The 23,263-nt window shown below is 40.4% G+C and overlaps 1 protein-coding gene across 2 annotated transcripts; it reads right to left on the bottom strand.

Annotated features, from left to right (window-relative positions):
- Positions 1-2,308: 2,308 nt before the first annotated feature.
- On the bottom strand, positions 2,309-22,966 carry mindy2 (MINDY lysine 48 deubiquitinase 2). Of its 2 annotated transcripts, XM_041043594.1 has the most exons (9): positions 21,979-22,966; positions 21,470-21,527; positions 19,190-19,254; positions 13,147-13,305; positions 11,851-11,953; positions 10,288-10,430; positions 8,949-9,122; positions 7,645-7,845; positions 2,309-6,763 (listed from the first exon to the last, which is right to left on the bottom strand). In XM_041043594.1, the coding sequence occupies exons 1-9, from the start codon at positions 22,888-22,890 to the stop codon at positions 6,578-6,580; spliced, it is 2,001 nt and encodes a 666-aa protein (XP_040899528.1). In that variant the 5' UTR covers positions 22,891-22,966; the 3' UTR covers positions 2,309-6,577. The 2 variants fall into 2 exon arrangements, with proteins under 2 accessions (XP_040899528.1, XP_040899538.1); XM_041043604.1 differs by lacking the exon at positions 2,309-6,763 and having other exon boundaries at positions 7,756-7,845; positions 8,931-9,122.
- Between the last annotated feature and the right edge of the window lie 297 nt (positions 22,967-23,263).

Genomic DNA, 23,263 nt, shown 5'->3' with positions numbered 1-23,263 from the left:
AATAGTTTTTTTTTTTCCTGCAGGGCATTCAGTGGTGTCTGGAGTCTGAAAGGACCATAACACATTGTTATATATTGGCTTGCTGTTCGTCAAATTTTCAGAATTACTAGAATGACTGTCAACTAATGGCTGAGAGTCTGGTAGTTTGGGACTTTTCAGTCAGTTTACAGTGTTTTTGTGAGATGCATGATAGAAGGGCCTGTGTGCTTTATTTAACCCAGTGATACAAGCAGGAACTTGATGGCATCATGTGAAATATGGTACACACAACATGAGATCTGCACTTTGAAAGGACTACATTGTGGAGCAGGCATTGTCATCTGTGACTGAACCCTGACGTTGCCTCTGTGAGGAGGTACTTCTGTATTGCTTTTCAAGTCATTTCACTTTTTTCCTTTAATTTAAAAACTGTTGAAGTTTCTTTATCTTTTTATAGTTGGACCAATATGTCCAGGGCTGCCGTGCACCTACTTAGGCTCACAACACACACTCTTTACATACACCTTTGTTGTAATTGGTTGATAAAGCTTGATTAAACTACAAAAAAGTGAAAAGCAGAATGACTCGTGCTGATTGTTCAGTCATGTTAGCAGCTGTATCCCCTCTCCTCACCCTCCCACATCCTGTCAGTCTTGTATCACACAGCTCAGATATGTAATGCCCTTCACTGACTGTGTCAGTGATCCTTGAGCTCTTAGTCTGCTTCCTTAGTTCTTTGGTCTTTCAGTTTGTGCGCATGGTCAGGTCTGTGTTTAAATCTAAATGTTTTCTTTTTGTTTTCCAGTAAATCCCCATATTCAAAATGCTAAAACTGTCTACCTCTGCCCTGGTCACATGTCACTCAGTGATACACCTATTTCTTTGAACTTCCATCAAGTTTCTTCCTTGACATTTGCAGTCATCTGTGGGACCTGACACAGACATACATTTTTATTAAAAGAAAAATTTCCTATCAATTGAATTGGCCACAGATGAGCTTTCGTTTTGGGGACAAAGGTATTCAACTTTAACTTATCAGTTACAAAACATCTGTGCTGTTGTGAGTTCTTGTATGTAGATCCCTGTTAACACAATGCAACAATGAACAAAAGTGTTAAAGTAATGGGGTTGCATTCTGTCGAAGCAGCAGTAAATTTAGACTTTGTGATATTGGTCCTTGTAGGATAAAAATGACAGAAACGGGATGCAACAGACAGTAAATCACTGACACAGAAGTTTGTATTTTACAAATTTCCTAGATTGACCTTTAAAGTGAATAGGGCTCATTACAAACGATGACAACAAACCAACTGTTGATCTTAGTCTTTTATTATCCTGGTAACTTCTAATCAGGTTGAATGTCCCTCGTCTATAAGGCATTTTGTTTATATATATATATATATATATATATATATATATATATATATATATATATATATATATATATATATATATATATATATATATATATATATATATATATATATTACCATATACAATATGTGACTGTAATGTGAAAGGCTACATACATTATTTGGTCATTTATGTAAATAGATGAACATTGAAATCAACACAAATGAGTAACCTCCCATATCCACAAACACGTTCCTTTTGCTTGTATGTTTTATGTGAAATATGAACATAATGGAGCCGCACAGTGGAAATTATATTCTTGGGGTAATCAATAATAAAATTTCACCCTGCCTAACTTTTCAGTCCACACTATACATGCACCACAAAATAAAATTAGGGAGTCTGATATTGCATTAAAGAAAATGTCTCCCTTTAGACTGTTCAGCACTCTGGATGTGTGTCTCATACAACAAGAATGAACATTTCCCTCTGCTACATAGATGACAACACTCAACCCTTATAAAGCAGCATTTCCCTCTTTTTTTTTCTTTGTATGTCAAAGTTGGGGTGTATCGCCCTTGTTTGTGAACATCATGTGGTTAAATGATGGACTCTGGACTGGAAAAATAACGACCTGATTTAGGGGTGCACCTACACCATTTTTTGCTGATTGAATGGATACCAGTGTTGTCTACATATTTTTTCCGTGCTTTATAGAAAAACTGCTTCTGTTAGGCAATTCAAATTACATCTATCTAGCCATCGTGTAATTCATAACTTCCTCATCATCTATGAGCTGGGTGCTGGTACTCAGGGCTTCCTACTGGTAGCCTTTTGCCTGGTATAGGTGTACCACTAACCTGAATATATCAAATTGCAGCAAGTTCTATTAAAGTGGCACTATCTTTTAACAAATGTACTCTTATCATTTTAAGCCAAAACATTTAAACAGCCCTTTCACACTTTCACAAATGAATATTATTCACCTGGCTTAAGAGCAACCACTTGATATAATTCTTTTGGCCATTATTCTGTTGTTTTTTTTTTTAAAGGTACCCAAAGAACAATAGCACTCTTGCACAATTTATGTTCTGTATAAAATGAGGTATGTTTCTCTTCTGTTAGTGCATATCAATGTAACAGTGCAAAACCAATTACAACGATTATACGTTCAACAGCCACCTTGTCAAAGTACACATTTTACAGCATTTACCCCACCATCACTTTTACAAGGCATACAAGAAACCACTTTGAGACATTAAACACACAATATTCTTCTGATCAATTCATCATAGGAACTAGGGTGAAACAAACACATTACAACAAAAATATCAAATTCTGGTAATGACTAGGGATAGCAGGCTAATGCACAGTAGTAAATCTGAAATAATAACAAAAATGTGTGGCATGTGTCTCTCCACGCTCTTTTCACTCTTACAACCACCACTCAACAATCTTCCACATCAACTCAAACTGCTGTGAGTAAAGTTTCTTTTTTTTAAACTTCCACTGGAATGTTTAATCAGCATGTTCACTTGATGGGCAGGGACATAAATGAGATGGAAACTTGGTAAAGACAGAAAAAAAGCACAATATTGCCACTGAGTCTCTCCTCTGCCTTCTTGCTTTCACCTTGTGATTATAAGTGTTATTTATTTAAGCTGCATGAAAAAAAAACTACTGCTAAGGAGTCAATGAAAAGTGTACATAGTCAACAATGTTCCTTAACCCTGTCCAGGGTTTCTTTTAATTTTTTTTTATCAGGTAGTCCAAGTTAACACAAGAGGAGCAGCTTGAGTCATTGTTTTCTAATGTGAAGTTCAACAATGAGGGTCTTAAATAATATAATGTTAAGTCCTTCAAGTGTCAAAATAGTAGTTGTGAGTATACATACACAGATACTTAAAGTTGTGACGGAGAAAGTGACAACAGGCCAAGGAAGTGTGCCATTACAAAGCATACCATTTGGAAAAGACACTCGAGGATATGTCCCTTCAATTAAAAGGCCTGAGAGTATTTCTGATGTTTGTGTGAAAAATGCATGGATTGTCTCATTCTGGTAATACGCCTGTTTCCTTTTGTCCTATAAAATCTGCTGAAATGTTATAAGGCGTCATATATATATGTACAAAACATGGCCTTGTTGGGGCCAAACAAACACAGAGCTCAAACTCCAGCCATCACCCAAAAGCCCATAAGAACGGGTTCCCACACAGTAGGTAGCCTGCTGCCTCCATGTAATCGTCCTGTCCCGACACTGAATTTGTTCTCGCTGAACAAAATAATGGAGACCACTTTACAAGCCCTGCAAACACCTCTTGCGACAACTGTCTCCCTCAGTCTGTAATAGAAGGCTTGAGTCAAGGCATCCAATTGGAATGTATAGATAGAAAAGTTTCTCAGGAGGCAGTCCCATGGTACAATAATGGCACAAACCACTAGCTAAATCCATTATAAGAATGCATTAGGTAAATATGTACATCATGTGTTTGCACGCTCAATTCTGCAGTGAAATGATCACAAGTTAAAAGTCCATACCACAGAATTCAGAGCGTATATCTAAAACCTCCACAGCAACTCAGTTTGTGAACTTTCACTATTAGACCTTTATTCTCCACAAAAAACAGATGAATTTACCCAGAGTGGCTAAGGTAAATTTCTAATAAGAAGGTGCTAGAAAAGGTGGATTTAAGACTAACCCAGGGAGAACTGTGGAGAACCAGGAGGAAAATATTTAGTCGTTCAAAGAGCGAAGTCCCAACACAGCAACTGGAGTTGAAATTGACGTCATACAGTATGTCTTAATGTCGCCTTTTTGGAGTTTGGATTCTGGTTTGTGGAAAAGAACAGTAAATGTTCACAACTTTGAAGCCAGATAAGCGGACGATTACAGGTGAATTACTGAATTCTGTGGTATTTCTTTTCAAAAACCTGGCTGCAGTGGAACTTCTACATGCAGAACCTAACACAGGAGAACATGCCCGCACACAGACACACACACGCACACACACACACTGCATCTCTTCAGGAAGCTACCAGAAGAGACTGTGGGAAAGAAAAGAGCCTTTCAGAACTACCATACACTCTACAACTGGGTGCGATCTAACACGAATCTAATTTGCCAAAAGCTAGTTGTGTCTCACACAGAAACAACATCAAATTCAGACAAACTTTGTCAGTTAAAAATCAACAATGCTTTTCAAAGTCTTACTGTCCCAAATGTAGTTTTTTTGTGTAAAATAGAATCACAACATAAAAGACACTGAATGTCCCAAATGTGTAGCTCAACTAATACAGCGTAATAGATTTGGCTATTTCCAATTTGAAATTTTGTTACATCAGTGATGCTAAATAAATGAGACATGTTCACCACACGCCATTATACCACATAGTACATGTGTACTGTACATACCATACACATGAAAAAAAAAACACACATTCACACTGAAACTGAGCAGAATGCAACACTGCCATTCTCTGTTAAGGCAAATCTGAACAGGACAAGCTGTGATGAGTATTGTTATGAAGCTACAGTATATACAGTGTGTACAGAGAGTTTTCAGGCCCCTTCACTTTTTTCACACTTTATGTTGCAGCCTTATGCTTAAATTGTTTAAATTTATTTTCTCCCTCATCAGTCTTCACTCAATAGACCATAATGACAAAGCAAAAACAGGATTTTAGAAATTTTGAACTTTGTACTGTCAGGTCAGATGGAGTCCACTGGTGGACAGCCATTTTCAGGTCTCTCCAAAGACGTTTGATTGGGCTCAAGTCAGGATTCTGGCTGGCTGGACTACTTGAGGACATTCAGAGAGTTGTCCCTAAGGCACCCCTGAGTTGTCTTAGCTGTGTGCTTAGGGTTATTGTCCTTAGGAAGGTGGACCTTCGGGCCTGTCTGAGGTCCTGAGAGCTCTGGACTAGGCTTTCATTAAGGAGATCTTTGCTCCTTTCAGCGTCCCCTCAACCCTGATCAGTCTCCCTGTCCCTGCCACTGAAAAACACCTCCACAACATGATACTACCACCACCATGCTTCATCACTGGGATGGTATTTCATGTGTCTTTCTTTGTGCTGCAGTAATTGTTGTCCTTCTGGAAGTTTCTCCCATGTCCACACAGGGTCTCTGGAGTTTATTCAGAGTGACCATCTGGTTCTTGGTCACCTCCCTTACCAAGGCCCATCCCCCTATATATCTATGTTTGGCTGGGAGGCCAGTTTTGGCTCCTGGTTGTTCCAGTCTTCCTCCATTTAAGAATTATGGAAGTCACTGTGCTCTCAGGAACCTTCAATACAGCAAAAAAAGTTTTGTTCCCAGATATGAATACTTACACCAGTGTGATATTTCAGTTTTGCCTTTATAATAAATTTGCAAATATTTCTAAAATTCTATTTTCACTGTGTCAGTATGTGGTATTCAGTATAAATTGATGAGGGGAAAAATTAATTTAAATGGTTTTTGCATAAGGCTGCAACATAAACTATGAAAAAAGTGAAGGGGTCTGAATACATTTTGAATGCACTGTAATTAACCCTTAGGAACATAGTGTTTCAGAGGGGACACAAATAGTGTTACATTGAATTCCAACAGGCAATTTTATGAGAAAATCCCTTTCAGCTTACAGAAAAAAAAAACAAAACAAAAAACATAAAACCGCTCCCAAAAGCTACCTGTTACACAGATACATAAATAAAATGTGAATCTTGGCATTGACAGCTAACTTAAAAAACTCAACTAAAACCAAAAAAAGAGGAGTTTGTCTATATATGCTTTGTAAATATTGATACGTACAAAAAAGCTTATAAGCTGCAACCATGAAAAATGGGTGAAATGAATGAGTTTTTGAAAAAGAACACCGTGAATGTGTGACATTTTGTTTCTTCAGATTATGTCTTTTGCTATAAAATATACCACCCTGGATAAACTTGACCCCACATCACAAATATAGTGCACTATGCAACTTGTAACAAAGTTTGGCCAACTTTATGAAAGATAAGGGGTAGTTGTCGTGTCCCTTCCTCTGATGTCTAGGTTTAGAGGATAGCAGGCACCAGTGGTTTGGGAACAGCAAATCCTCTGTGAGTCTTGTTGCGTCTCTCCTCATTTGTCTCCTTCCCTTGTTTGTCATCAAGTTGGGGCTCCGCGTTGTGTGTCCAGTACATGGAGAAACAAATGCTGTCCCCTTCCTCACAGATAAGCAAATGCACAAAACACTCACACACACTCACACAGACACGCTGTATGTTACAAAATAACACATTTGTCTTTATCCTTTGATTCTTTCTTGGTTTTACGCTCCCCGCTAGATGACTGTTTTCCCGGGCTGGGTGTGGCTCCGGCTGCTGCTGCCGTCCCAGCACCAGCTGCTGCTCCACCTGCTCCTGCACCACCTCTGTCCGCCTCATCTCCCTCAGCAGGTTCCTGCTGGCCCTGCGGTACAAACAGGACCGAAGAGCAAAGGAGCAAAAGAATAAAAATACATAGATAGGTGTACATCACAAGCAAAGCTACTTATTGCTCTGAACTGGAAAAAATCAGAATCCAAATATTAAAGTCTGGGTTAAAATTATGGCACCTACTGGAAAAAAAGAAGTGTTTATGATCAAATCTTCATTTAAGATAGGTTGAAATGCAGGCTGTTATTTATTTTCTTATATATTTTATATAAAAATATATGTATATTTAGGTGTGTGTAAAAAAGAGAGTGAGGAAGAGTAAAAACGAAGTGAGGAAAATGGGAGGGAAGGTTTTTTGTTTTAGATATTCATTAGGGCTGGCTAGGGTTACAAAGTCATGTCAAAGAGTTTAGATATTCATCAGTCTACAGTTAGATAAAATGTCTATAAATGGAGACGATTTAGTGCTGTGGCTACTCTCCCTACAAGTTGGCGCCCCGTCAAGATGACTCTAAAGGCACAGAATGATCAGCTAAGGGCTTAAAGGAAACATTGGAACTGTTAACATCTCTGTTCATGCGTCCACCATACACAAATCATGGTGCATGGTTGCATGGAGCATGGTGTCCATGGCAGGACACCACAGTGGCAGGGGTCCATTTCACCTGAGCTCACTGCCTTTGTTTACATTTGTGACTTAGATGAAGATCAGATCACATTTTATGACAAATTAATGCATAAAACCAGGTAATTCTGGACTGGACTGGATCAAACTCTCTGATGTAAACATCCATCTGTTTCCAAAAGGTTACTATCTTCCCTCTACACTACATTAAATGCCCCACATTTGTTCAAAGTCCTACTTCTCCTCCCTCTCCCACCTGCCTCTATCTCCCTGAGTCCCTCCCTCCCCACCTGTGCCTGTGCTGCTGCTGCCGCCGCCGCTGCCGCCGCCTGTTCCTGCTCTTGCTCCTGGTAGTACTGGGAGGCTCGTCGATCCTCCTCCTCCTGAAGCTTTTTCGCCAGCTCTAGGTCACTGATGCCCTCAGGGAGTTGCTCCCACTGTAGGTCCTGGCTTTGCTGCTCCTGCTGCAGCGACAGCGCCATCAGATAGTCCTGATAATGCACATGAGCATGCACAAAGAGAGAGACAGACGTGATGATTAATGATCAAAGTTGTCGTTGTGATGCTTATGCGTATGTACCATGTTCTGATTATGCAACAGGTGAACTTGGTCGTTCCTCAGCCTATACGGCACAGACCAATCCATAACCACAGTTCCTTGTTTATTAAGTGAGAAACACATCTTCATTCATTTTCATTTGTCGTATTACCTTCATTATTCTATTTTTAGTGGTATAATTAACAAAACGTGGTGGAGTCATCTATTGTATTATATTCAGTATGCTCTATTCTTCTCAATATTCTGTCCTTTGTCACAGCAAAGACCCAGTTTCCCTACAGGGGATTACAAGTTTTAACTCAGTTGATTATGAAGGCATAAATTGCCTGAATAGATTTTTCTCACCAAGCCTATCTTGTAGATAAGGAGGACTGGGCCTGAGTAAGCAAAGGGAATAAAAAGTGATAGCCCCCATGCTCAGGTCTAGTCTGTGTGTGTGGGAACAAGCCAGACAATTTGTCAGTGAGCTCTGTGTTCGGACCACCCTGGCCAACCAATGAGCAAACAGGTGTGAACTGAAGTAAAAATGCGTGGGAGACATAAACCCAATGCATTGTTTAGGGGCCAGTGTGGAGATGGTGTGGTCCCGTCCCACATGGATGGGAACGGAGGGGAGCGCCATGCAGCCCTGCTATGTGATTTTCAGGCTGCTGTGTGTGTGAAAGATTGTGTGGGGAGCCTTAACACATCTATTATTTAGATCTTTCCCTTAAAGTTTATTTAGCCTAGGATGGTGAACAGTCCATTTTTTTCTGTCCTATTCATTCACTTTAACGATTCTGAGCCATTCTGGTGTTTCCTGGAATTTGATGTAATGTGTGTTGTTTGTTTTTGTCACTGCTTTTCCCCAGGGTTTAAAACAAGATGCTTGAGGAAAGTGCAGCGAGGAACAGTCTGCCATTACTGGTCCTGCATTCTGTCTTGGCTTTTGTGGTACACTGATGGTGTGAAAAGCACATTTTTGTTCAAGCATATCAAGATATGGTGGAAGATAATTGCTGGTTCTGCTAGTCTTGCCTGCATCAGTGCTCAGACCTGGTCTATCTGATCCTGTTGGCCGCGGTACACAGTCTCTGGATCAGACGGAGGCCGCAACCGGAACTCTGAATCACAGAAGTTGCCATCTCCGTCAACATTGTGCAGACTCTCCCAGACGACCTTCTCCTCTGTCAGGAAACCTTGGTCTGTGACCAGGAGGTACAGCTGGCCCTAGGAAACAACCACACATTACATACACAAATCTTATCACTCATCCATTTTCTGCCGCTTATCTGAGGTTGGGTCACGGTGGCAGCCCAGACATCCCTCTCCCCAGCACCGTGTCCCAGCTCCTCCTGGGATCCCAAGGCATTCCCAGGCCAGGTGAGATTTATAATCTCACATATCTCATCAGTGTTACACTACATATAGACGTACATGGTTTCTACTGTTAGTACACACCCACACAAGTTGCATAATATGGTTGTTTATCAACTATATATATATATATGTGTGTGTGTGTGTTCATGCAAAAGTCTGCAGCTACTAAGTGATTACAAGAGAACTGAGGTTATAGGTGACACACATGGCTTTGCTTATATTGGCAACAACAGTGTACTATTCAAAATGAGAGTATGCAGACTTCACTTCCCCTCCTGTAGTCAACAGGAAAGGTCTGTCCCAGCTGCAGTGATCTGTCGAACCAGCTGTGGGCAGGAGGCTCTTAGAGATGGGATGCACTTCTCTAGGCACTGAATGGGATCTCTTAGAGGGATTGATCTAATATTATATATCTATTACATATAAATCTGTAGCTTTCATCAGTTTGAAGAACGTGTAACGAGCCTGTGTAGTGAACATGATTGGAAAGTGTTTAGGAGCTTTAGCAGAATGGGAAGAAAAACAGAAGAGGAGCTTCCAAATTTCCTAACAGGAACTTGAACTAGAGTGTTCTTTTCCTGAATCTACTGCAAATAATAACTCAAAATGTTGAAACACAATTAAATATTACTCAAAGGCTAGCCAACACAGAATCATTTCATTAAAGCGACTTTATTAAGTTTAGCTCACAGACAAAACATAGCGAATCTGTTTAAGATCGCAAAGGTAGTTTTGCTGATATGTGTAAACATCTGGAGAGAAAGAGAAATCCAGTTTTTCCTGGTGGTAATATATCTCACGCAAAAATAAATAAAAATAACTATAACTGTCTTATAAAGAAAAACGGGCTTCATGACTCTTGTCACTGACTCGAAGGACAGATGATACCATGAACCCCTGACCTGTTTGAGTTCCTACAGTGAATTCATTCTTCCGCGTGTGCACGTCAATTTAACTAATGCAAATAATGCCAGCAGTTACAGGGAAGGTGATGTCAGTGCTCTTTAGTGCTTACCTTATATTTGATCATGGTGCTGAAGTGGTTATTCCTAAAAAAGACACAGAGCTCTCCCTCCTGTACAGTGGATGTGAGCTCACATAAGCCATGGTAGGTCAGCTGAGTGGCTGTGCTGCTCAGAAACTGCTCTGCTACAATGCCTAGGACGAGAGAAAGGGAGGGAGAGACAGGCAGAAAAACCCAGAGGGAGACTGATAATTGATCGCACATCCACAAATTAGCAATCACAATGAGTCTTATTTGAATATATTATTGTACCTCTGTTGTAGGATTTTAGTGCCTGCATGTTGCGGAATATACAGAGAGGTTTAAAACTGACTTGAAAGTAGTGATACTATGTCTATGTTAATTGTGATGCTTTTTAGTTGGAAAGCTTCAGTCGTCACTTAGCTGTTGACCTGTGAGTAATTCTTAAGATAATGCATTATCTAGCTTAGGAGGGTGCAAGCAGAACTTTCATCTGACCTCTTTTTCATAACAAATATTTTCATCATTAGACCATAGACCACTGGAGATGTCATCGACACTACAATCAAGCAATCCTTACTCATTCATGAACATAGGTCACTATTTGGAAAGCATACTGGAAATCCTGCTGTAATGTCTCTATTTGGACAGTGTGATTCTCTGCTGCTGGAACTGGTCATAGTTACAATAGTGAATCCAATATAGGCTGAGAGGCAGACAGCGAGCAACGTCTGTAAGACGGAACAGCACCCAATTCGGAGCAGACACTCACAAAAGCAGTGTGATACTCGGAAAGACAGACAGTCTCTCTCACTAAACTAACTACGGACCACTTAAGAACATTAAAGCAGAACAATGAAACTCAGAGATTTTGTTTAGTTTGGTCTGAGTCTTCTGAGAGTTATATCAGCCAATCTAAAATGGGTACCAAATCCATCTCTTCATGCAGTGATGGATAGCATCAGCACTTAAGTCCTCAAAGGAATTTCTATGCTGCAAATGCAGAAATACAATAAAAAAAAGGACCAAATCTCCCACATAAATATCATTGTCGACTGAGGCCTTGATGTGTTGACTTGGCAGCAGCCCAGCTAACATCTACTCAGGAAGCTCAGTGTCAAGTGAGCAAATATTTAGTGGAGATGTTACTGACAGCTGGTAAGAAAACTGTGAGCAGTGAAAGTAGGTCATTTGATGAGTAGCCACATGAGTTCTGGTTTTATTTGAACTTGGTCTGTGGTTTTTGTCCAGAACGTCTTTACACTGGACGGTCCAGTAAACACATCTCATGTAATGAATGTGTCACTGATTTAATGTTACACTGCACACTGCTGTTCTTCTGTAAAGTTGTACTTGTGCTACTACATATGAAACAAAGAAGATGGTGATAGGTGACTTGAACATGTAATGTAAAATTAATAGGAGGAGGATATTTAAGTTCAACATTTAACTTCCACATTTCCCCAAAAAACGCATTAATTTGTCTCTTTTTCTGCACATCCAAGTACAGAGGGATGAAAGGGGAGAGATGAGGGGCAGACAGAAGTGGAGTCAGGCAGTTCAGAAAGTAGCGAGTGAAGAGAGAGCACCCACCTTCACCTGCCAGCTCGCTGTTGTCTGACTGTTTGCAGGATATTATCTTCTCCACCAGCTGGTTGTAGCTGCAGTTGCCCACTGCCTTGACAATGTCATGCATCTGCAAACAAAGATAAAAACTGTGGGAGAGAACATTCACCATGCTTTGGTGCTGTTTTACTAAAATCCACAGTAGGTTTATACAAAATTTATAACAGAGAAAAAAAATTTCAGTGACAAGGAGTTCATGCTGAAACTATCGCTGTGTAAACCTGATTCATTTTTGGTGCAGTTCAACTGAACTCTGGTACATTTACCTCATAATTTTCTTTATTTAGTGTGGTGTGAACGCTGTCACTTGAACTCAGACCAAACAACTGCACACAGACTGCTGCTTCTAAGAGACCTCTGGAGTTGTTAGTTCGTGGTTTGTGCGGTAGTAGTTATGACAGTTTGAATTCAAAAGCTAAACTATAATTGCATGTATGCAATCCATCTGTTGATTGCTGATTGAGGGATTGATCTCCTGTAACTATCCAAAATCATTTGGTATGCATGCTACCACACTACAATAAGTATGGCAACATGTATGTAACATGTATACATTTTTAGCAAAATGAAAAGACCACATTCTATTTTATAGCAACTGCTGTCTCCACCCCATATGGAGCCCATATCAAGTTTCTGCTTTGACTAATAATGCTCTTAACCGTCTATTTATTTCTGAGCATTTTGCAACACTAGAGAGGATAAATAAACCCACAGGGAGCAATAATGTTCAGTATAAGTCAGCAGAATACGCTGTGTTTTCCCTGTGGGTTCATGTAGCACTGACGATGCAGGACAGTCTCCAAAGCTGTATAAGAAAGAATCACTAACTAAACATGTTTACACCTCTCTATTTGTTTGACATAAACTCAGGTGCTTTCACACCTGCAGTTTGGCCCATATGGTCCACATCAAGGAAAAAGAAAATGCATTGTTGCCTTTTGGCTCCTTATATTTCGTGTTTCCTTTAAGCGTGAAGTCTGAGGTATTGATTGAACAGTTTTGGCAACTCTCACCCTGCGTCATCAACAACAACAACAACTGGACCAGAACTATAAGGTAACAATATACTTTTTTTATCCCTTGGCATAGACCTAAATAAAAAAAATAAACAACTTCCAACCACAGACAGGAAGAATATTTCAGTATTCACGGCAAATTCGAAAATAGACGTGTTGAGGATAGACAGGAACACAATAAAACAAGCTGGGCTTCAGAGCGGTAAAGAGAAAGAGAAACAGCAGTGATGAGTAAGCTCCATCTCACCTGGGGGTCAACCAGCCAGCCATGGTAAAGGGGGATGTCCAGCAGATCAAACACAATGCATTCTGGGGTGTACTCGAAGACCCGCACCCCTGTGAACTTCACATTCACATCCAGACCTGTTTGCAGCTTATGCAACACGGCCATGGCATCACTCATGTTCTAGGAAACGAGAGAAAAAAAAGATACAGGTTCTTGTTAAAAACAGTGTGATAATAATGCAGCAGAGGGATTAAATAATGTTAACCTGGCGTTCACCCAGACAAACCTAAAATTAAAAAAAGACATGTTTGCTTCTGTATTGTAAATGTTATTAAGAACCAAGAGCTGTGTCCTGTCCAGCTGTTTTCATGTGCTCTACGCTGTCTTTGACTGCTACATTATTCCTGGTTGTCTGCACATAGTCAGCATAGCTGGAGCTATCAAGGATTGATTTTTCTACGTCTACGAGAAACCATTAGCTGCCATTTATGCCTATACAATACAATACAAAAAAAAAACAAAAACAAAACTTCAACACACTCAAGCCTTCATTTGATTTTGTCAGATTTGTCAGTTTTATAGTTACTTTACTGAGACTAAGATGAGCTGTTTTCATATTTACTGCTCTTATTAGGTTTAGCTCAGTTTACCGTAAATCAACCTACAGCCACAAGAAGAAATGGAAGTCTCTGCCAGTAAGCCATTTGGTATTAAATTTCTGTGTAAGCTTTCAAACTTGCCATCATGAGACATGATACTTCCCTTTGATAATATTAACAATGAGTGGACAAAATAACAGGCACACAAGACATTATAATGCAGCCCGATAGCTCTGCAATAAACATAGCCTTTATGACTTTAATTCTGTTCACTTGTCGTGTCTTTATGTCCAGATGACGGGAGATGAGACACTGTAGCAGGAGGTATGCATTAACAGAACAGTTAAAATGTAAAAATTCTGAAAAAGTAAAGACCATCAGAATCTACAATGCCCCATGCTATTCTACCAGGCATTACGATGTAGATAGAAATCGAGTTTCCTGATGTATGGACAGTATGTAGCTTCACACCAGGGCAGTAACATTATACAAAACAAAGTCTGAAGGCATTAACCCATAAGAACCTGGACCCATTTCTTCTAACCAGGCACACTGCCAGCTTGGAAATGATGTCATCAGTACACAAATCCTCACATGGTCACATAACTGCACCAGAGTGCAGTCACTCAGGGACTTTCCTGATTAGAAATCATGCTGTGTAAAGAGCTGGTGACACCTGTGTCACCATGGGTTTACCAATGCCTGGGGCAGGTTTACCATCTATCTAGACACTACTACAAGAAAAACCCAGGACACCCTCAAACATAGAACACAAAATGGTGTAAGAAGAGCTGTTTTGGGTTTAATTCAGCTAAATGTAATTGCTGATGGCTTCAAATAATATTATGGTTGTCTGTGTGTAGGTTTGTAAGTACATTCTAATATTATTACGTGTAATTCACTAAACTGCATGCTGGGGTTGTGGATGTTACACAGACTCTGATAAAAACGTGACTTCATCTTGTCTCTCTTCTCATTGGCCTTCAACAGCCTGTAAAAAAAAACTTCCCCAGTCAGTTCCCAACTTACCATTGTTTCAAATGGGCTTTTAACCATGTGAATGCACGATGACAGATGTCGACTTTTGCAACTGTGATTTCCCTAAAATGTTATGTGATTTGCACAAACACCCTACTTCATGTTTTTCTTTTTAAAGCGGCCTGTATGGTTTTTAGGAGAGGAATTTGCAGGGTGTTTACAAGTTTCATTAAAATAAATCTACCACTTGGTTCCTGTGGAGTTTTAATTGGATTTGTCATCTTCGGTATTCATGCGGCCTAAACAAAACTGAGAAAAATACCACCAAATTCATTTATTTCAAATCAACGACTAAAGAGTTGAGCACAATAAACTCTTGTAGTTATCCTGACTGAGGATTTCATTAGCAAAGCAACCTTTTGCTACACTGCATTAACACTAGGGAAAATACTTTACATACACATCACATCATATATATATATAAATGCCACATGTGTGCACCACACACCTGAGAACCCAACAAACTAGACTAATTCTTGCATTCAGCCTCAGGGCCATGTTTCCCAGCTGGCTCTGAACTTCTGCTGCCATTTAACTCAGAGATCAAGCTAAACCTTGCAGCTGAGCCCTACAACTCTATTATGAGCGTGCAGTTGTAAGCAATTTTCATTTTATTTCAACTCTTTCCCAGTACACTACTAGAGAAACGAGGAAATACAAGAAAAATTACCCAAAGGACATCAACAATGAATCTCTAGTCTACAAACTGCAGATTTATTTGAGTTTACTGGCTGAAATAAATAATTTAGCCAGAAGCCAGAAGATAATTAAAGATCATCATTTATTGACTCTCAGTGGTATTGTATTATAACGATAATCAATCATTTTTTAAAAATCTGTTGTCAAAAACAATAAAAATGCAAATTGTTAAAAAAAAACAGTAACTTTTTTAAAAGTGAAGAGTTTTGTCTGATTTGTATTTTTGCATTGACTTGTCATATTGATATTGATACTACAAACATATTCTTATTAATAATGTTAAACTAATTTCAGCTACTGTATATTGCTGAGCTTGTTTTGACACACTATTGTTAAATTTGTCAATCACTATTGTGAATGAGAATCTTCTGTCTCCCATGGTATATTGCCTTCCTTGTGTATGTATTATGAAATGTAATACGTCCAGTCATGGGTATCATGACACATAAATCCATTTTAAAACATATTTGAAAATGTTCACAGTGCAGGGCGTGGACTCAGTTTACAGTAGAGATAATATACATCCCATGAGAAGTGAGCTACCACGGGTTTGGTGTGGAGAGCAGAGGTGAAAAGCCTTCAGCTGGCCTATCTGAGTGTGTGGATTAGGACGTTTATGAGTAGCAGTGATGGCAGGATTAGCAGGGCTGTGTAATGGACCACATCTCTTCACTTTAGGGCAGAGGGCTCCAACAGCAGATGAGCGCTCAGAGATCAGATGATTAGCACTGCATCACTCACATTCATCTGTGCCTGTGTTGGATGCAGTTTCACTGTATAACATTAGCATAGCCCTCTGCTGAGGCCTTTCTGTATTTTTACTTTCACTCTTCAGTGTAAGTGTCTATAGGAAGGCCTCTCTGCTTCTCTCTCACTTTGCTGATTTTCACCCAGCATTCACCTGAAACCTAGATCCAATTAACTGGTAGTTCAGAGAATATGATATTACAGCTCCAAGATGAGGGAAGGCTTTCATTTCTTCACATGATGGTCCCAGTTCATCACGTGAGACAGTTCCCACATTAAAACACAACAAAGCCAAGACATTAAACTATAATCAGGTCTCTTTAAATAGAGACTGCTCTAAGAAAATTTATATAAAAGAAAGAGGCCTTACTTCTAGATTTGGAGGAATGAGCAGCTTTCCTCATGTCGCCCTCTCAGTTAAAAACTAAAATGTTGTATGAGTCTGTCCGCATTCATATCTATAAAAATCTATTTATATTATAAAAATATACACAGCAAATCTATGAACCTAAAAAAACAACATCATATCAATCACTGGAAGACAAAATTAAACCATTACATAATGCCACTGGCCATCAGTGGGAGCTGTAAATAATGAACAGTTTACAAGACTGTAATGTCCCACAATGTGGGTCAGACTTTTATGAAACACATCAGCAGCTGCTACTGCTCTACATTTCTGTCAGCTGTTTCATCAAAATAATCTCATGTTTCCAGTGTTTGTCAGTCTCTATTTAAATACTAATGGAGGACAGAACACCTGTCAATATGATGCAGTCCCGTGCAGAAACAATTTTAACTATGGCCTAAAAATGACCACAGAGGTGAATCAGCTTCTTTCTGACATAGTCAACAAAGTGATTATAGCTTCAAAAGGATACTTTTTTTTGCACCAGAGCTAAAATAATGGATTGCATTAAACTGTAAACATGTATCTAACACACTGATAAACCTGTGAATGGCTTAGTTTCTGATCTTATAATTAGATGGATGCTGCTTGAATTAAATCAGCGTCCAGCACCATAACCTGCACAACTGATACCAGAGTTTCTCCTGTTACTCACCCATTCAGTTCTTTGCTCTCTGTGTGAAGTGAATAAACTAAGCATGTATTTCTTTTTATGAGCCTTTAGGATTCTAAATTAAAATCAAATCATTTCTTCATCTCTGACACACCATCTGCATTTTCTTCTCATGTTTTCGTCTCAGTTAATGTCTCTGATTTCTCATGGATTTCTATCCAGAAATCTTAATTTGATTAGCAGGATTTCTACCGAACAGAAATTTTGCATTCATTCATCATCCAACAGGCTGGATGATTTAGGAGCATACCCAAGATTGCAAAGTGATGCTTCCTGAAACCCATGTTGGGATTTCATCTGCTTCACTCAGAACAAAAGAAAGGGTTAAGAAACATTTGTGAAAAACGCCCATTACTGCGAATTACATCGAATTAAAACAAGAGGCTTCTTTAACACGATAACCCATTTCCTCCAATGGTTGAACAGTCATCATGGATGAATTGCCTTGTAAGAGTGCTGTTGAGCTGAGTCCACTGAGACAAAAGCAGAGCAAAACTACACTCTCACTTCCACAGCTCCTCCGAGTAAATATTTAACAATAGCTAAAGAGCAGCCGTGCAACTGCTATTTTAATACCCTCATACGCTCCTGTGACAGATGATGTTTTTTAAGCTGAATTTATAAATAGAACTGCTTCTGTTATGAACTCCTAAAGCCCTTTTCAAAGTCTGAGCTGCTTCAGTTGTATTTTATAACAATCCAATTTGCGGTGAAAACACATTTCTTTAAGTTGTATAGAGGAGGAAACCTTTTGTTTGACGTGCACATAAACACATCTCACAGACTCGCTTTCTCTTAGATCCCAGCTTCCAGCCTCCCAGAGCCCTGCCCACTGTAGTTTCCACACACTGTGTCAACCACAGCCCTGACACAGACGGCACATGGACATGAGGACACCCACATGCAAAACAAGCTCCCAGGCCAGTGTCTAGGATTAGACCGCCATAATAACTATGCAACACAAACTGTAACCACTCCCTTACTTTAACTCTGCATGCTGAGAACACCACTGATTTATTTAGGAGGTTGTATTTCAGCTTGACTTAAATTTAGAAAGACTCATTCAGTAAGCGTCTATGAGAAGACTGCACATTATTTTTTTTTCTCCTCTCTAAATGAGGGACAAGTGTGGCTTCAAATCATTCACAGATGTGCTGGTGCTCTGCCACGCAAGAGGAGGAGAGGCAGGGCCCCTCCCACACCGTAGGCAGGCGGCGGAGATGGGACTAAGCAGGGGAGCTGGAGCTGGAGCTCCATCTCCAAGCGCCTCTCATGGTGAGCCACACACACACACACACACAGCCTCAGTAATAGCTGGGAGCAGAACCCAGCCATGCGTCTCTAAGCATTCACCGCGATGTGAAACAACATAATCTGACACTCCTGACCCCTGTTGTTCCCTGGGCCTTGCAAGACACATCTTATGTAACCTATAGAGCAGTGGAAAAAAAACATGCTAAGCTGCAGTTTATGTGGTTTGCATTTAACCCGATGCTTATTTCCATATTACGGAACAACTGCTGACCTTCTCTGCTACCTCAATGCAAATGTGTAAACCTTTCATTAAGCCTGCAGGTACACCGAACGTGTGTGTGGCATGTCAGAGGAGTGTGCACCTCACTTTGTGATCTGTGGTGAAAATATATCAATAGCAGCCATGAGAACAGCTGAGAATTTTTGAGACAAAGTGAGAGATTGTGTTAAACTCGCATAGTTACGGTTTCGACAGTGAGAGGGAGAGAGACAGAGAGAGGGGAGACAAAGAGTGATTTCATTCCAAAAACACTGTGCTCCTCAAGTACCATGAACAGTCAGCAGCTTAACAATTGCACACACATAATCAAAAACACATGCTGGTTTAATAATAATAATATTCGGCATTGATTAGGCAGGTCTTACCTGCTCATAGTTTAGCCGCTGAACCTCTGATATCTCTTTAGGCTTGGTTTCCAGAATGTAGTCTCCTACAAAGGGACAGAAAGAGAGATGTTGGCATTTATGTCGAGTTATAATGTATTGACAGACCAAAAGAATCACTATCTTGACTGGTACTGACTATCACTGTGGATTCGTAGCTTAAGCGTTTGTAGAGAATACCCACTGGAGGGTTTTTCAGAGAAGGCTGTGCCAATTATGTTGAATCACTTGAGTCCCTGTCCACTGTAGTGTCACCTGAGATCTCTGCTGACTTGACTCTATAGCAGAATGGCCTGTGGCAGAGAGCAAAGCCTGGCAGATGTCTGGCTCCTGCCCTGTTTCGGTCTGATCAACACTACAAACGTGCAGCTACATTTAAAGTATTTCACACACTTTGAAGGGCAAGAAAAAGCCATGCAAATACATTCTTTGCTGTGAATTGCAGTCTACTCTTTACTTTTAAAGGTCTGGTGTAAGTATTTTGCAGAGTGTTTCACAAAGAATCATTAATTTATTATGAACTGGCGAGACTATCATACTGCACTGTCAACACACATTTTTTTTGAGTATTACTCAGAGGAATGCCATTGACTTCTTGTCATCAACAGCTACATTAAGTAAAAACAGCTACACTTGGACATTAAAAAAACCCCAAAACGCTTTCATATGTATTTTGCTCAGGCAAACAGAATGAATGGAGTGTGTCCAGGAAAAAAAAAAGCTTTTTTCTTGTAATTAGTGCTTTATAAAGTTATTTTAATACTTGTAATGACTGACCTAGAAAACCGTGATCTTTTCTTCATGTGCACGCTCTCTCTAAGCACAGAATATAGTTAGTGTTATGATGAGCAAGTATAGACCTGTCCTCCTCTTTCTTTATTACAGCTCAGGAGTTTGTGTGGCAAACATCCGCTCTATTCACTGAAGAAAGCCCAGCCAGGCTCATGAGCTCTGTAGCTGTGTTCTGCAGTGGCACAAGTGAACTAAAGATGTTTGGACTGACCTACAGACAAGCTGACAAGTTTCTGACTTGATAGTTATGCTGTCATCCTAGACGAAGATTTTAGTGCAACTCAAGATTTTTTCCAGCAGGGGGCCAGCCAGCTGAGTGCTTTTACTACAGCTGTCCACAACAAGGAAAACCCCTCACTGTTCTGTGATCCACTGAACTGTGCACTCACTCATCTCTGGTCCTCCCTTAATGTCGGTATCTCTCCGTCTCTACGTGCCTAGATAATGGTCATGCTACGCTGTGTATTTCTGAGCCGCCACCAACCACTTTAAACACCACATCTGAACTTCAGTCACCCTTGGTGTTTGTGTAAGTGTGTTATGGCAAACAGCGCTGAGCTTAGAAGCTATCAAGCAGCCCCTGGACATTACACACTGTAATTGAACTCATGGTGAACTCATGTTCCCAAAAAACACACAAAAGAACGATTTTGGACAAAATAAATGCACTAAGTGATACTTTTCTCTATTACTTAACTGTGAAATTGAGAGCATTATTTGAGCTGTGGTAGCCAACAGACACAAATAAGTTCAACAATCACACTAAGGCAAAATCCACCATAGTAAAAGAGTACACATATAGTACTGTGATGAGGAACATTTTTGTCTACTAATGCCAATGGATATTGAAGGTCCTGATAGTGCTAACAGGAGACACTAGTGAGAACTGACTCTACCTTTGAAGAACCCCTGCTGTAGTCAGATACTCTGCTTTGATATTGTGGAGTAATTCTAGTTATGAAGGGCAGGAGACAGCCAGAAAGAAGAGATAGCTCCTGTTTCCTATGCAACAGCGGGGGATTTGCTCGTGGGAGTTTCCCCAGCTCTGGTCTCTTCCTCTGTTGACTCTAGAATATATATATCTGACCTTAAGTATGTATCCACTCATTTGAGGAGATGTGAAACACAAGAATGTTTACTAGGTTCCTGAAACTCACTGCCAGTGGCTTTATGGGTTAATACGTTTCCCAGTGTGGACTCGTGGGCAAAGCTTATTCTAAATGGTGTGACTCTGTAAACGCATGGTATGATAGTATTAAGCTACGATACTTTACAAATTAGTTTTTTTCCTAAAAGTTCCAAATGAGGTTATTACTGTACATCGTAAACCAGGTGAAAAAAAGCCAAGCAAAAGAGGTCCAAGTCCAGTGAGATAACATGACTTAATAAATCATTACATTTTCCCCTTAGATCAATGGTGTCGCATTAACTTGTCCTTGTGTAACAGGTTTAATGGCGACAAACACTCACCAAGATACTCCATCAGTTGCTCAGCAGTTATAATTTCCATCATTGGTGGCATCTTAACCTGCAACACAGACATGTGGACACTCAGTGTTCATTCATTTAGTATCCATCTATCAGACAAAGCACTGCAACCAGCATGAGTTAATTAAAAACAAGACAAAACAATTTACTATTGAGATGTGTGCGCTTCAGTTGCAAAAACACCTCACGTCTCTCTTCAGCATTCAAAGTATACTGACATGTTGAAATAAATCTGCTAACACTGTGAAATCACATATGAACGTGTCCTGGCAAAAATTATTTTTTGACAGGACATGCTAAGAGATGGAGAGACGCAAGGACTTATATGGTAGATCTAGTATTAGATGTGTATGTTAATTATTAGCAAAGCTAAATGGTAAATGGTAAATCAGATAACAAATGTTCCATTATAATGACACAAAAATAACAGCTGGTAGCTCAGAGCTACCCTATGAAATATGGTTTGTATTGATCTATGCTCATCTCTTTACCTTCCATGCAAGCAGAAGGACATTCATAATTGCCAGTAATGGACAGGGGCCGTTCTCGTTCTGGGTGATGATCGGCGTATTCTCCTCCCTCCACTTGATCCACTTAATGTGGTATATGGACTGGCCGGCGGCCCGGTCCTTAATGCACGAAGTCTTTGTCACATCAGTCCCGTACTCGTTCTGCAAGGCCAGGGCCAGCCCTCTGTCCTCCAGACCTTCACTGTTCAGGTCGGAGCTGGGGCAGGAGTTCAGGTTGGAGAAGGACTCGAGTGAATCTATGCTTCGGGACTCTCCACCGAGGCTGGGATCGGGGTCACTCCCACTCGGCAATCCCTCCGATAAGGTGCGATCACCGGACAGCCCCGACTTGACGTCTGCTGTGATTGCATTGTCCGAACACAGATGAGTCGGCTTGGCAAGTTTTGTCGGCTCACTTTCTCCACAAGCCAAAACCTCAGCCTCTACCTTTGTACTCTCCTTAGCGGGAGGTGAGGACGGGCTGTCGCTTTTGTTGTTTACTAACTTTGAGGCACCACCCTCGCTATCTTCTGCAGCCAGCACCGAGTCATGCCCCATCCCGTTACTGATCTGATCCCCGGAGCCCAACCACGATCCGCTCGCCTCAGAGTCCTTCTTCTTATCCTCCTGCACGGGGAGGACTTCGACCGCTTCTGGAAGGACAGACTTCCCAGTACTGGACGTGACATTAACGGCGCTGGGAGCACTAACATTTGTGGTGCTGTCATTACAACTAACGTTGACCAAAGTACTGAGAGGAGCCTCACTATTCTTGCATTTCTCGGCTGTTCCTTTCACTCCGCCGACAACCCCAACATCGCCCATCTCTGCCGAAATCGTGGCACACAAAGAACTCCCGTCAGTGTCTCGATGCGGGTTTGCATTTTTCTCCATTTCGATTTACAGACTGTCGACAGATTTTAGCTAAATTGCAGCAGCAGCAGCTTCAGTCCCAAAGACGCCATGACAACTCTGCGAGTGACGTCATCGGTGAATTGATTTCAGGCAGAGCAAGGGGGCGGTAGAAAACCAACGGCCAGGCGGTGCTGCGTTTGAGTACGTTCGTATTCCGTAAAGTTACTCTATTGGATTAAAGCTGTGTGACCCATCTGAGGTAGTCATATTATTTAATCTACGAGCTATATTTCCTCAAACATTATTTAATGACTAGGGTGACTAGACTACATGAGTGGTTACATGAGTGGTTACATTTTAGATGGTATTTATTAATGATTCACAAAAAAGTCAAATTCTGTAATTTCGAGAT

The sequence above is a fragment of the Toxotes jaculatrix genome, chromosome 1, assembly GCF_017976425.1.
Source record: "Toxotes jaculatrix isolate fToxJac2 chromosome 1, fToxJac2.pri, whole genome shotgun sequence".
Taxonomy (NCBI): Eukaryota; Metazoa; Chordata; class Actinopteri; family Toxotidae; genus Toxotes; species Toxotes jaculatrix.
The sequence above is the reverse complement of the archived record's forward strand: the minus strand, read 5'-3'. Positions and strand labels throughout refer to the sequence as shown.